Raw genomic sequence first — 15,577 nt, forward strand, 5'->3', positions numbered from 1 at the left:
TAAGTGTCACGTTAATTAACGAGATACTAGTGCATGATAAAAATTGTAAAGTTTAAACATCATCACGTTACAAATTGGTTTTATAGGTACAAGTTAGGCTTACAAAATCTAAAATCTCCATGGTTAATTGTTGATTATTATTAATTTTAGTTTTGTTAAGCAATTTATGTGTTCAGTAGGTGTCACCTTTCTTATGCAAAAATTGTACATTTCCACCGGTTGTTCATTGTTAAACTTATTATTTATGTAATGTATATATTGTTATGATTAGCAAGGAATTCATCAACCCCGCATCCAATTAGTATCAAAGTTTATGCTACCAAGCGAGTTATATAACGATAACAAAAGTCCTATCCACTATCAAGTTATAGTGGTGTAAAATCGAAGTAATCAGCAGATATTAGTTTTCAATACACGCATTTATTATTTATTACATATTACAAACAGCAATGCACTCTTTACACCAAACTTCATTTTTTTTTCAGAATAAAAAAAATTAAGGTCTAACGTTAGAAAATCATTTTTTGCATTTTCTAATAAAAAATACACACGCTGATATAAAATTATGGTTGAGATAAATTTAGATATATATGTAAATTATATTTAACATTTTAAGAAAATGTAGTAATGTCCTAAATGTCAAGAAAATGTAGTATCTCATCAATATTAATAGCATTGATCCAAATATCCAATTGCAACTCAATTGCTTTATCGTTATGTTCATGTGTAGGTTGCTAATTTTGAGAAGTCAGATCCCTGTGTTGTGATGGATCCACCACACTGACTCAGGAGAGCTTTGCATTGTCTGGATAGGATGATAATTCTATTACTGCCATTTGGTCTTGCATTTTCTATTTTGTTTAAGAATGAGTTGTTATATGTGCATGGGACAAACTTACTGCTCTTGAATTTGATGTATAAGAATTATCTACTTATACATGTTTTGTTGCATAACTATAATAAACTCATGTTTTATTAATAGATATCGTACTTAAAGGAGAATTGCATAATCCACAATCTGCTTGCTTTATTTTGACCTTGATAATTGGATTGAGTTGTCCGATGATGAGGAGATATTCTTCCTCTCATATTTCTAATAAAGCAGTGACTAAGTGACTATCTTATGTAAAAATCCAAGTGCTCATGTTCATTTGTATATGGAGAAGCAATTTATTTGTAAATATTCCATTTGTTCATTTACTGTAGTTATTTAGCTATTAAATAACAAACAATTACATTAGAATTTTAGTGTTTTTTTATTTATTAAAATAAAAATTAAGAAGAAAAAAATGATAGAGGTGAATTGGTTTTGATATGAGTAGTAAATTGTAGTTGCATGTTCAAATTCTGAATGAATGAATGAATATTGTGATTTGCATCAGATGAAGAATGTTAGAGACATGGTACTCATATGCTTTATTACATGGAATTTTTGTTATCCCATTCATTAATGTGACAAGGTCAACCAAGGAGGCATTTTCTTATTACTCCTTCTGAGAGGAAATAGAGAGGTTGAAGCTCAAGTGTTGTTGCTAGTGGTCCCAAAGAATATATTCCTGCAGCAGTTGCATGTGAGAGGGTTCATACTCCCAATCTATTAATTTAACTATATATCTTCTTGTTAATTTTTTCTTCTTTGTTTTATTATTTTCTATCCCTTTGGACTGGATTGGCTAGCATTTCTTATTAAAATAAAGAAAATTGTGAGTTTAGTCCTTATTTCAACTTCCCATTGATATACTTGCTATTAGTTTTCATTCCCACGATTATTATTTTACTATTTCATGTCAATTATTTTCCTCTCTTGTCACTTAAAAAAATTATTTCTCTTAATAATACTTGTTCCTTTTAATCTAGTTTTGAATATAAATTAAAGTTTTATCTTTAAGAATTTCTTATTAGTGATTGCTAACACTCCTTATTTAAGATTGTAAGCATTAGAATTATTATTCTCCATACAGGTAGCTCAAGGTGATAATAGTGGAGAAGATAATTAGTTGGCAAAGAAAAACCTCTGGGTTGGATACTTCTTGCGGCAATGTCTACCTATGGTTTAGGTATGAAATGTTTGTTCTAGGATAAATTTTATGATAAAATGTTTAAATCTTTGGATTGGTTTTTACTATGTATTGTGGGTTGGGTTCTATTTTAAAGTTTTAGGTAAGAAACCAAATGGACCAAATCCTTGTAGTAACGGTCATACAAGAGTCTTATCTATTTTTTAGTCCTAAGTCGATAAAATGTCAAGAGTGCAGCCTCACTCATAATCAAGCATCGATTTGTTGGCCTAGCCATTAAACCAATTAACGTTTGCTTTCCTGGATTCTACTCTAATTGCAATTTGAACCACACAGAGCAATTAAGATTCATTTTTGACCCTTCAATGTAACACTTTGTTTCTCCTTAGCGTTCTTGGACATCTTAGGCTCTTCAATTATGGATGTAATAATATATTGTCATCACACCCTAATTACACTACTACAAAAAAGGCATTTCATGACGGTTAAAAAATACATTCAACGACGATTTTTAATCGTCTTTAAAGCCAGTATCGTAAAAAAGTTAATGATGGTTATAAAACAACCATCATAAAAAGTTTAATTTTTTACGACGGTTGTTAATTATGATCGTCTTAGAATATTCACTTTCTAAGACGGTTGTTTGCTAACAAACGTCTTAAAATCTTCATTTTCTAAGACGGTTCCAGCTAACAATCGTCTTAGAAAAACATACATTCTAAGATGATCAGTTACCAATCGTCGTAGGTTTTAGAAAACCTTTTTTCAAAGTTTTTTCTTCATTATGTTATGAATTAGCACTGATAAAAATTTTACACCTAAGTTATACTAACTAATAAAGTCAAAGCAAAAACAACAACTAACTTTTTCAGACAATACAATACAGATACAATAGTTAAAGAAAAGTTTTTAAAGATAAGGAAAAAAGATCATGAGATATCAAGGTCATTATTGTAATTTATCTTTTACCATCAATTCAAACACACAAATAGGATAAATCAACAAGAGACTCAGTACTATATATGCATCCTTTGAGAGTCGATGCACTCACTTTTCACTTTTCTTCTTATAACTCAATCTAAGTCATATTTTAAATATAATCATATAAGATAATGTTAGTGTTTAAAGTAGCAAATAGATGCAATTTTTATGTTGTTTTCTAATTAAAATTAAATTTTTATAATTTAAGGATATTTTAATATAATTTTTAAGGCAAGACTCTAATTAAGATATAAATTATACATTTCTCATATAAAGGGTTATAGTATAATGTTCGTTTTCTTAAATAAAATAAGAAATAAGTAGTTAAAAGGAATTTTATCTCCTAAATGTTGTTGTCCTAAAGGTAAAAATAAAATAAAATTTAAGAAAATACTGTTAATAATTTTTATCTCCCAAAAAATTTACTAGGACCTCGTAATCCCTCAAGATAAAAAAAAAAAATAAAGCACTAACCATGTACAAGCCATCAAGTTCAATTTATTGACTACAACTTCCTAGGCAAATATTAATTGACTACAACTTCCTATACACTAGTACCCATGAGTACTGATTGCATTTTATCATGTTATACATGAACATACTATTTCCTAAATGCATTAACTAATATTTCCAAATTAAAACTTCCCAAACAAAGGAACTGAATAATATTCAAGGCTTGAGGAAAGGTAAATTTTAGCATGTTTATGTAATGATTTTCTTGTTAATTAAATTTACCTCACAAAAGACAAGTGTAGATTTTTTTTATTCTTAACTCAACTATTGATCGTAACCCAAACTCGTGCATATGTCTAGTGGAACCAAACTGTGATTTCCTAATAATAAATTGGAGAAGGAAGCTTGCGACCCAACAATATCTCAAGCTCGCCACCCACTATCTATCTAAGGATATTCCCCCCTTTTGATTTGGTATTCTTGCTAGAGCAATTAATTGGTATTCTTGCTAATGACTTGGTTCCTGTAAAGCATGCGGCATAATTCACATAATTTTTCTAATGATATTTTCCCCCTTCTGATTCTGGCTATTTTTTTTAATTATCAGTGGGACAAGGAAAACAACAAAACTACGACCTACTAATTTTGTTTAATTTAGGTAATACGACCTACTTATAGGAATTTTTTTAAATATTAATAGAAACTAAATTATTAGTACGATTTTATATTTATAAATAATATATTATATTAAAAATTAATATGTATTGTTGAAATATTAAGTGTTAGTATAATATATCATAATTTTAATATAAATGTATAATTGTTTTATTAACAATTTAATTTTAATGAGACAAAAACTATACTCACAAAAGTTATAATAACACTTAATAAAAGGAAAAATAAATTACTAACACATTGTTATATCTCATTGAGTGCTAATATAGAGATAACAGAAGCTATAGAGAAGTTAGTTGGCATAAAGGTAACCTGTCTAGCCACATGCGCATCGAGAGCACCTAGGGGATCATCAAAGATGTACACATGAGAATTGGAGTAGACAGCTCTAGCCATGGATACTCTCTGCTTTTGGCCACCGCTGATGTTTACCCCTCTTTCACCAATTTCAGTAAGATCATGACCACCCTAGTCATTAAAAGAAAGAAGGAAGCAAGGCCTACCAACTTAAAAATCTAATAATTAAATTGAAAATTCATTGTATGCACTTAAATGCTATAACTCATATACACTCACCGACAGTATATTAGAATCATATAACTTGACTAAGACATACTATATAAATAGCAAAAATGTACCTGCAACTGATGATCAATGTTCCCCACAAATCAATTCACTTTGCATCCTTGAAGACATGTAGCCTGTATATAACAACCTTAAAGTAGAAATTGCATTCATTCTTACTGCGTGTCCAATAATGTCAACTGTGTACATGCTTACAAAAAATTGTATATTATCAACTATGTACATCACAAGCAAGGTACTTCATCATTTTTTTATTCGCATGAAATGTATTCTAAAAAGGAAATGTTCCAGACTAAGTATAGGGAAGGAGATGGATCCCCAAGCAACTTAGGCATGATTTGGTGGATAGCTGAAGAGAGAGAATGCTAAAATATCAATATATATTTGATAAATTTATATCCATCCTTGCTTCTAAGATGGATTGAGAACATCAACCATAAGAAATATATAATTCAGAAAGCATAAGCAAAATAAATAAGTGTGAAGTACTGAACAAAGATATCTTACATACCTAAAGAAGTGGCCCATAGACCAGCAAGTGCATCAAGATATTTCTTCCCGTTAATGTCATATACATAGCTTCCCTGGATCAATTAATCAGGTAAATAACATAATTGAAAAAGTAATTATCATTAAATCTTTAAAATGAAAACAAAGGAAACTGTGATTTCCTAAATATATCACATTAAAGTAATATCTAAAAAATCACAAAAACAACAACAAAGTTCACCTCTGACTTTTCTATGACCAGAGGATGCAAATCAGTAGTCTGCCACCCAGCTGTGAAAGGAGCAAGCATGCTATGGCCTTTGAACCTGACAAAATTGAAGCAATTCAGCAATTTTACTGACACTAAACATATAGGGTTTGCAAATTTATAACTTCAAACTGATTTGTCATTGTTTTGTTAAACAAAAAAAAAGAATAGAGTTCATACATGGACTCTCCAAATGAATATCTTTTCAATTTATAGTTATCATAACTGCCAGTGAACTTAAAATAGGAATCTAAAGAGAAAAGAGAGGTGTTAGATAATGCATTCAACATACTCTTGATTGCATCAAAATCATAAATACTGACCAGAGAGATGTCCTAGTCACTCACTTCTCCCTTTGGATAATAAAAGGCTATTCATACCTCCAGTTTAATACAATTAGCTTGAAATCTCAAAAGAAAAAGCAAAGCGACAATATTCAGCACCATATTTTATTATAGAAAGCAATGATTGTGATATTGAGTTTAAAGGCACTATACCAATTAAGAGACATGCAAGACAAAGCTACTATCAATACACAAAAGCACACATGATCAAAAGGTGGTAAGAAGTTATCATAGAAGAACCATATACCCTTGACCATTTTTCACATCATTAGGGGAAGTATCCTTTGCCAAGGAAGCCTCCATGCTATTTGATCTAGACAATAAGGGAGCCTGAAGGAGATTTTCTTGAGCACTTTTGGAAACCGCAGCATATGCTAAAGATGAAGCAGTTTGTAAATAGAAAACAAAATAAGTATCATAAAACAAATAAGAGTTATGTGTAACAAATAGGACTATTTTTGGACCATCCATTTACATCAAAAGAAATCAATAAACTAGCATACAAGGTAGATCACCATTGATAACACAAACAGGCAGCCAACATTTCAAAATTCTGAACTACAACCTTCAGAGAATTACTAAATCCCTTAATCAAAATTTACAGATACTACTAGGTTCCTTGAATTTAGCGAGAATGATACAACCATAATTTTATTAAAACAAGATATTTTTAACCATAATTTACACAAATTTTTTAACATATTTCTCGAGATATTTTTCTCAGAAAGTTGAAGTTGAAAACATCTAATAATAACATTCAGACTTGGTCAGAAGCACAATAAAAAAAAACAATCTCGAATCCAAACCCTAATTAACCCTTAATTAAAGAACATCAAGAAAACAAATCCCAACCTCCTTTGCAAAAATCCTACAACAGCGAAATCAAATCCCAAATCATGAAACGACAACCATTCCACAATCAATATATAGGGATTTTGAATTAAAAAAAAAGATCACATAAAATTCAAGAATGCTCAACGAAGTGCAAAATGATAATAACGGAATCGAAAGAGACAAGATTGCAAATGAGATCAGATCGGATCTGAATCGAAGGAAGAGAAAAAGGAAGAAAAGAGGAAAAACATGAAGAGGTCGAAGGAAGAGGACCGTCACGAACGACTGGAAGAGGTGGAATCCAGAGACAATGTGGGGACATGTCGGACCTTCGATCGCACTCAAACAACGGGCACGGGAGACGGCGGCACAAAAGCTAGATAACAGTGGGGATGATGGAGCTAGGTTGGCACGAAAGTCACGGGAGTGCGAAAATGCTAGGGCTTCTCTTGTTAATACGCAAATAAGCAAACAAAGACGGTCTTTAGGAGAAAACCGTCTTTGTACCCTAATAGAAAATTACCAATCTGCCATCCCGTAAACTCATCAAAGGCGGTTTTATGCAAACGTCGTCGTTACGTTTGAGTTTTTTACGCAAACGCCGTCGTTACGTTTGAGTTTATTACAAAAATGTCACCGCTAACCTTTCTAAGACGGTTCTCTAGAATCGATGTAGAACCTTTCTAATATTTAATAACCATCTTGCTGACAATTTATTAACATGCAGGCATACATGCAAAATGGTATTTTCTCTATAGTTCATTGATTATTACTCCTTTTCAATGTTAAGTGCTTATAGTTTTTTCAGGTACTACCCATAATATGTGCTTATTTTTTTAATTTTATTTTTGCGTTGTTCTTTCTATATCTAAGGATAGCTTATTCACTAAATATAACTTTATTTGCTTATAGTACTATGTTTTCTTCATACCAATCCCAAATTAGAGAAAAAATTAATTTAGTAATATTTTATTATTGGGTCCGAATGACTAAAATTGCATGTATGATTTCATGTAAAAAAATAAAATAAAAAAATCAACATCAGTTTTCGTCGAAAACCATCTTAAAATGTATGATATAATAAAGTGGTTTTAGGTGATACTCATCTTAAAATTTTAGTATTCTAAGACGATTATCACCAGAAAATCGTCTTAGATTCTTGACAATCTAAGATGGTTTAAAAACCGTCGTGGAAAGTAACCGACGTAAAATGTGATCAATAATCAACGTAAAATATGTTTTTTCTAGTAGTGTTAATAAAAGGTTTGCCTATAATAATAATGAGTAGATCACACTTAATGAGAAAATCAATCTCTTAATTAGCAAATATGTCTTTTAATGACCTAGTTATACATTTTAGAATTTTAGAATTTGCGACAATTGAGTTTGGGTTTCTTGGGGTGCAAAATATAGGATGATTCATATCATTCAAAACCAAATAACAAGTGTGACAACAAAACTTAAAAATACAAAAAAGACGAATGACATAGGTATACTAATTAATTAATTATGGGTTAATAAGGTTATTTGGATTTGACTTTATTTCTAATTAGGTAATAATCAACACAATAGCGTTACCATGAACAGGATAGGATGACAAGTCTCTATGTAAACTCTATTTAAGGCTAACTGTTAACGATTGTCGAATCATTCTAAAACAATCTAGGATTAATTCTGCAGTACACATTAACCTAAGTCGATTCAAAGACACAATCTAATTTGATTCCGACTTCAATTCACTTATAAATACCTGGGGATTTCAACAAACAAGTTGCAAACAATTGATAAAAATTGCAAAAATAGAATTGTAGAAACAAAAAAAAAATGAAACAAATTTTAGAGTATCAATCCAATTCACCAAATCCAAGAAATTTGAATTATCACAGTTTTCTACAGATGATGATTATGTTATGAAAGTTCAGTCAACCTCATTAGAGGTAATTCAATCGAACTAATCCGTAAATTCATTGAGATCACAAATCAAATTGAAATATCATACAACTAATTTGTAATTAGATTCAAATTAGAAAATTAATCAATAGCCTAATTTATTTTCAATCCTAAACACATTCAAAATCATGAATATAAAAATAGAATTGGAGAAGAGGAAAAATATTCACAACAGAATTCAGAATACTTAACCAAAACTCAAATTCCTCATTGCTTGGACTAGATCCTTAGATTGTTTAGTTGTTTAGCCTTCCATAGTCATCATCAATGGAAGAACCACAAAAATTGAGCAAGAAAAGAGTTGAAGAACAATCGAGAGAAAAAAAGAAAAAAGAGTTTGATCTTAAAAACTTGCACTTGAAGTTTCTAAAATCTATTTGTGCAAAATGTAAATAACTAAGTAATAAACTACACTAATATATACTCTAACTAATCAGAAGTAATGGATGGGCCCTAATTAGGCCTATTTAATTAATCTAATTACACAATGTAAAGGTCCAAATTCACAGCCCAAAATCCAAGAACAGAGTGTAACGACTCGCCTCGTCCCTACGATATCAATATTCTAAACCTTGTAAATTGCAATTTTTTAAATGAAAACTCCTTTAATTTGCTTATGAAAACTGAGAGTAAATTTTTCACGATATATGTTCACCAAACAACGGACAAATACTTAAATGGATACATATAGATATATTAACTCAATACACATCATTCACATGATAGAAGGTAAATTAGTTCATACATATAATTAATTTTGTAATTTACATCCTCAATTCAAAAAGAATTATAGAATCAGCTATAGAGGAGTTGATTAACAAAATACAACACTCTCCAAAAATAATTCCAAGGTCATTACGCCGGCATGGTGGCTCCAAAAAAGGAATCTCACTTCACGTAATCTACTATTGTTCATCTGCTTCTAAAAATTAAGGTTCACGATCATCATAAGTACCAACCACATGGTACAAAAATTGCAAATGTGAGTTTATTATAAAAGGAACCAACACGAAAATCGAAGGACCGTGATTAGCAAGAAAACATTAATAAATATCATAATCATATACAAATGTTCACTAGTCCAACAAACACTCAACAAGTAGTCATCAACTTTCCATAATTCCAATAAATCATGCGCATGACCTCAATCCTCAAATGCAATATGGTACCATTTGTCAAGAAATAGCCTAAGCATGTCCTCGCGACACTCTCACTTAGGAAAATTTGGCATCAAGTGTTGAGGTCACCCTGTCATGCACATACAACTCCCCCCACCCCCCATGGTGATCAACCTGAGTCTCAAGGGAGTTCCAAACCGAGTGACATGCCCCCAAGTACAAGTATTTTCCCTCACGAGAAACTACAAGTACTTACTAACAAAGTTTATACTATTTCCATGCAATATGAAGTAAGAAACATGGGCTCCATCAATGCATTGACCGTGGATAATAATATTCTAAGTCATTCCATTTCAGAGATGCTTAAAACTCTTTAACCACTTTATTTATGCCACCAGGGATATCCATCATGGTCACTGCACCCCCCATGTGCATACACAACATACATCATCACAATGACACTTTCAACATCAACAACACCCCATCTCGATGTCATTATCACATCAACATCATCTCATCTCAATGTCATTTTCAACATCAACATCATCTCATCTCATCTCAATGACATTATCATCATCAACATTATCTTATCTCAATGACATTATCATTATCAACATTATCTTATCTCAATGACATTATCATCATCAACATTATCTCATCTCAATATTATTATCAATAACAACATCACCTCATGTCACATTATCATCAATAACAACATCATTCTCATATCAATATTATCAACAATAACAACATCATTATTTATCAATATTATCATCTATAACAACACTATTATTTATCAATATTATCATCACATCCTATCAACATTATCATCGATAACAACATCATTAATATTCCCATCCCACAAATACATACATATAAATTTCATGCTTGAGATTCACACTTCCCGGGTCTTCAAACAACATAAGTCTAATAAAACGATACTATCATTTATCAATAGTTGATGTATCGCATTGAAAACATTATTTTTCTTGAAAACCAGCATGCACAGGGACTAACATGCATTCCCATAATTGGGTCCACTGACCCTAATTATGGTATCAAAGGCATAAATTATACTCCCATCGGCTATCATGAGCTTTTTGTCAACTTCTCTTTGCGTCGCTCAGAGGCCTTTCTCGTTCCCGTTCGTCGGTCCAAACACAAAGTTCTATATACCAAATCGAAAGGAATTTAGTATAGATTTAAAAATTAAGGTTAATAATAACATTTGGGGTCAATTGCCTTTGTCAAAACAAAAAATGGCTAAGGGGTGTTTCGGGTTCTACTATAAAGAGATGTCATTTTAAAATTTCGACCACGCCAATGTGACCAAGGTTCAGCGAAGGCCACGAAAATAACATCAATTTTATAAAAAGGTAACTTCTACAAAACAAAAAATGGCTAAGGGATGTTTCGGGTTCTACTATAAAGAGATGTCATTTTAAAATTTCGACCACGCCAATGTGACCAGGGTTCAGCAAAGGTCACAAAAATAACATCAATTTTATGAAAAGGTAACTTCTACAATGTCTCATTTTCAAAGGTTTTTCAAAGGAAGTGTAAAAACATCATATTACAGTACCCAAAACACAAGGGGCACTAAGAGAAGCTCAAACTAACTAAGAGAACGGCATAAAAGTCAAGGTTACCTCAGAGAAATGGCCAAGATCCCACTGACAAAGTCAACGACTTAGATAACATCGATTTGAGGAACGCACGTTAAACAATCAAGATCCCACCGACAAAATCAATGGCCTAGATAACATCGATTAGAGCAACACATGTTGAACGGTCATGATCGCACCAATAAAATCAACGGCCTAAATAACACCAATTGGAGCAACACATGTTGAGCAGTCAAGATTTCACCGACAAAATCAACGACCAAGATTGCACCAAATAAATTGTGTTACTGTTAAATTTTTCTATAAATACAATGCATGTATTGCCATCATATACACAAACAGACTCACTTTCTCTCGTTCTAATATATTTCTCTTTAACTTCTTCTTGACATTAGTAGCAAAGCCTAAACCATGGAAGCTACAACTGCTTCTCTTCTTTGCAAAATAACACCTTTGTAGATCAAGAAAAGTATGTAATACATGTTTTACTTTTCAATGTTAATTATGTTATGATTTACAAATGTTCATGTTGTTATTAATTTGATTTCTACATGTAATAGATGATGTAAGCTAGTCATATGCTCAAGCTATACCTTCTCCAGATCCCAAAATTGATCTTTATTGGTTCAAGCTGGATTTTCAAATGTTACAAAGCTCGAATAGATTAAAATCTATGATGCTTTAATGAATGTTTCAATAGAAAAATGGAGACCTGAATCACACATATTTCATCTTCCAGTTAGTGAGTGCACAATCACTTTGGAAGATGTTACTCTTCACCTAGATTTACGGGTTGATGCAAAACCAGTTACTGGCTCAACATATTATGATTGGGAATAAATGTGTGCAGAATATATAGGTGTTGTTCCTCAAAAGAATGCACTAGTGGGATCAACATTGAAACTAAAATGGTTGAAATAAAACATGTTGACTCTCTCGGCAAAACCCACAACACAACAATTAGCCGCCCATTGTAGAGCACACATTGTAGCGTTGATTGGTGGAGTGTTGATACCAGACAAGTCATGAAATAGAGTTCATCTGATGTATCTATGTTAGTCTTCATTTATGACTAACTTTTATATAGAAAAGTGTTATAAAATGTTTGTCTTTTCCCCAATTTATGGTTCTTTTTGTAGGTTTGTACATATTTTTAGGTTTAGTTTAGTTTTGTTCAGTAGAAATGCCCAACATTGTGAATTTAATATGTTTCAACTTCAATTTAAGGTAAAAAAGATGAAATTTGTGAAGGCTAGCAGCTGGTGTCTCACTAAGTGAGGCTTGTGCACTTAGCGAGAATCATGCGCTAAGCGAGGGACTCAGCCCGCTTAGCGAGTTGGGAGAATCTGGAGGAGAATCTAAGAAGCATTTGCAAGCTCAGCACATCATCAGCTCGCTCAGCGAGACGCTTGTCTCTTCCTGCGCTAAGCGCGCCCAACTCGCTCAACGGATGTTCACTTACTCGCGCTAAGCGCGAAAATGGCGCTAAGCGCGACGTCGAGGTCAGAAAGCCTCGCTTAGGTTTAGTATAGTTTTGCTCAATAGAAATGCCTAACATTGTGAATTTAATGTGTTTCAACTTCAATTTCAGGTAAAAAGGATGAAATTTGTGAAGGCTAGCGGCTGGTGTCTCACTAAGCAAGGCTTGTGTGCTTAGCGAGAATCATGCGTTAAGCGAGGCACTCAACCCACTTAGCGAGTTGGGAGAATCTGGAGGAGAATCTGAGAAGCATTTGTGCACTCAGAGCATCATCAGCTCGCTTAGCACGACATTTGTCTCTTCCTTTGCTAAGCACGCCTAGCTCACTCAGCGGATGTCCACTTACTCGCACTAAGCGCGAAAATGGCGCTAAGCGTGACGCCGAGGTCAGAAAGCCCTTTTTAAAGCCTGGAGTGAAAGAAGAGAAGAAAGCTTGGCAGAGAATAGAGAAAAATAGAGAATAAAAGCGCAGAACAGAGCAAGGGAGCAAAAAGCTTAGATTTTAGGTAGATTATAGGTTTTTGAGTGATTTTTTGGTCCTTAAAGGTGGAGGACACATCCTCCCCACTGTGTATCAGTGAATTGCTCTCAAACCCCTTCTTCTACTTGTAAAAGGTGCTTCCTTGTGATGGAAGGCTAAACCCATTATTGGAGAATTATGCTGAGTACTTGATGTAAACTCTTATCCTATCTATTTAAATTTGTTTTATGTGTTCAATGTTTCTATTTGTGCTTTATTATCGCATGCTTGTGGCTTGATCACCCATTTGTATGTGTTGTTAGGAGCTTTAGCATTGGAAAATGTATTGGATAGGACAGGGCTAAGTTATCGTATGTTTGGACACAGAGTGCGGTAATTTAGTTTTTATTATGCTGTAGTCGTAACACTATTTGGTTAGGCTAAGTTCAACAAGATACATCTGAGAATGAAGCTTAATTTGAATTAGTCCAAACTCACGAGACATCGATGTTTGGTATTTTAGCCCTCTGCGTAGAATACAGAAATAACCTTAAATAGAGAAATACTTTTAATTGCATCAAGTATCTCAGTAGGAGGACCCAACACTTTTACATATCTGTTTTCACATCCACTTGCTCATATTTACTGTTTTCAATTAGAATAGAAATCACATTTGTTTTTAATTCATGACAATCAATTCTTTGCACAAATGTCTGCCTATTGAATGATGTTTTGCCAAATAAAACAAGTTCCCTGAGTTCGATACTCGGTTCTTACCGTTTTATTATTACTTGCACGACTCGGTACACTTGCTGGTTAGATTTCGCATCACCAATTTTAACAAGTAATGCGGGGGAGAAACAATCTACCTCTGTTAGAAGATCTTGAATGGGCTAGACGGTACAACTGGGGTTAGACATGTTTAGCACATTTATACAGAGAAATGTGTAGGACAATTTATCCATCATCCAAAAAAATGGAAGGATGTGCATTGTTGTTGTAGTTATGGGCATAGTATCGCATGTCATTCATTCAACCAAGGGTGGAGCACCAACCGTCTTATCCACTTGCAACTAGGTAAATAAATTTTTTTCACTCGAACTAATACCATTTTTGATAAATTATTAGACACTAACATATTACATTTCACTAAATGGAGAGGCAAAGGGCTACAATTTTCTAGAGTCCCACACAGTGATGTTATAGGCTATGAATCAAGATTTGTTAAGATGTGTAACAATGTGGTTAAACCATTTATTTTTGTTTTATTTATTCAAACTTCAATTATATTGTTTTATAAATTATTGAAGCAAATTATTTTTTTAGTTCCATTGGATGTTTTATAGAGGGTTTGAGTCATTTGTGTCAAAACATGCATACAAGGATTCCAAAATATGGATTGTTTGTGTTATTTTAATTTGTTTCCCAGTGGTATTATGGCAGTAAAATGACAAGGTCGTGCTCTAATTTAGACTTTGTAAAAAACATACCAAATCCACCGCGTAATATTGACAAACTCTATCAAATTGACATGAGAGGATACAGTGACACAAATTGGACAGAAGAACATCAACAATGATGGATTGCAATTTGGAAGGAAAGATGCAAATACGGGTTAATTGACTAATCTATTCAAGGACATCTTGAACATATGAGCCATTACATGACTGGTGTTGAGAAAATTAAAATTTTTGTCTGACATGGTTTGTAACTCATCCAAACGGTTCGCCACATCTCGCTCAACTCTAGAGATGGAAACTAAACAACATCCTTCACCACAAAGCCCAATAGTTGTTGCCAACATGCATGATGAAGGACTATAACCACCTCTTCAATCATACAAATACATATCACAACAATATCATCATCAAGATTATGGGCACAATTTGCAGTTCTTCAATGCTAACAAAGCAGATTTTATGAGCAACATCATAGGTACAGATCTTCGAACACCGAAATCTGCTTATGCGTACATGTAAAGTATGCTCATACCTTTATTTGCATCCTTTCATCAAACTATTGTCGGTGGTTCTTCAATCAATCAACCAAATATTAATGATTTCGTCCAGGAAGAGCAACATGTTGTTCCCAATGAACAACTTCAACCACAAGACATGAACGGGTACATCAGTAATTGACAAAAGAAACAAGCAACCTCCCAGATAGGGAACCAGTGGACACTAATGACATTAATTGCCCTTGTTAAATTATTGTATACTATGAATGTCAGTTTGCCCTTGTTTATTGATTGAACAATGAAAATTGCATTTATTGACTGAGAACTGTATTTTTCTAAG

At 32.7% G+C, this 15,577-nt stretch overlaps 1 protein-coding gene and 1 long non-coding RNA gene across 2 annotated transcripts; both read right to left on the minus strand.

Moving 5' to 3' along the window:
- Positions 1-4,312: 4,312 nt before the first annotated feature.
- Positions 4,313-4,831, minus strand: LOC114405513. Its single transcript, XR_003665252.1, has 2 exons — positions 4,766-4,831; positions 4,313-4,595 (listed from the first exon to the last, which is right to left on the minus strand). It is a non-coding gene; the product is annotated as an uncharacterized LOC114405513 (long non-coding RNA).
- A 291-nt stretch (positions 4,832-5,122) lies between these two features.
- Positions 5,123-6,405, minus strand: LOC114405400 (gamma aminobutyrate transaminase 3, chloroplastic-like). Its single transcript, XM_028367960.1, has 3 exons — positions 6,061-6,405; positions 5,443-5,527; positions 5,123-5,296 (listed from the first exon to the last, which is right to left on the minus strand). The coding sequence occupies exons 1-3, from the start codon at positions 6,282-6,284 to the stop codon at positions 5,216-5,218; spliced, it is 390 nt and encodes a 129-aa protein (XP_028223761.1). The 5' UTR covers positions 6,285-6,405; the 3' UTR covers positions 5,123-5,215.
- Between the last annotated feature and the right edge of the window lie 9,172 nt (positions 6,406-15,577).

The sequence above is a fragment of the Glycine soja genome, chromosome 3 (assembly GCF_004193775.1).
Source record: "Glycine soja cultivar W05 chromosome 3, ASM419377v2, whole genome shotgun sequence".
Taxonomy (NCBI): domain Eukaryota; kingdom Viridiplantae; phylum Streptophyta; class Magnoliopsida; order Fabales; family Fabaceae; genus Glycine; species Glycine soja.

Coding starts and splice junctions, on each gene's coding strand:
- LOC114405400 (XM_028367960.1), bottom strand. CDS start 6,284: ATGGATGGTCCAAAAATAGTCCTATTTGTTACACATAACTCTTATTTG. Junction 5,528..6,060: donor GATGTGAAAAATGGTCAAGG/GTATATGGTTCT, acceptor CAATTTTGTCAG/GTTCAAAGGCCATAGCATGC. Junction 5,297..5,442: donor TGGTCATAGAAAAGTCAGAG/GTGAACTTTGTT, acceptor TAATTGATCCAG/GGAAGCTATGTATATGACAT.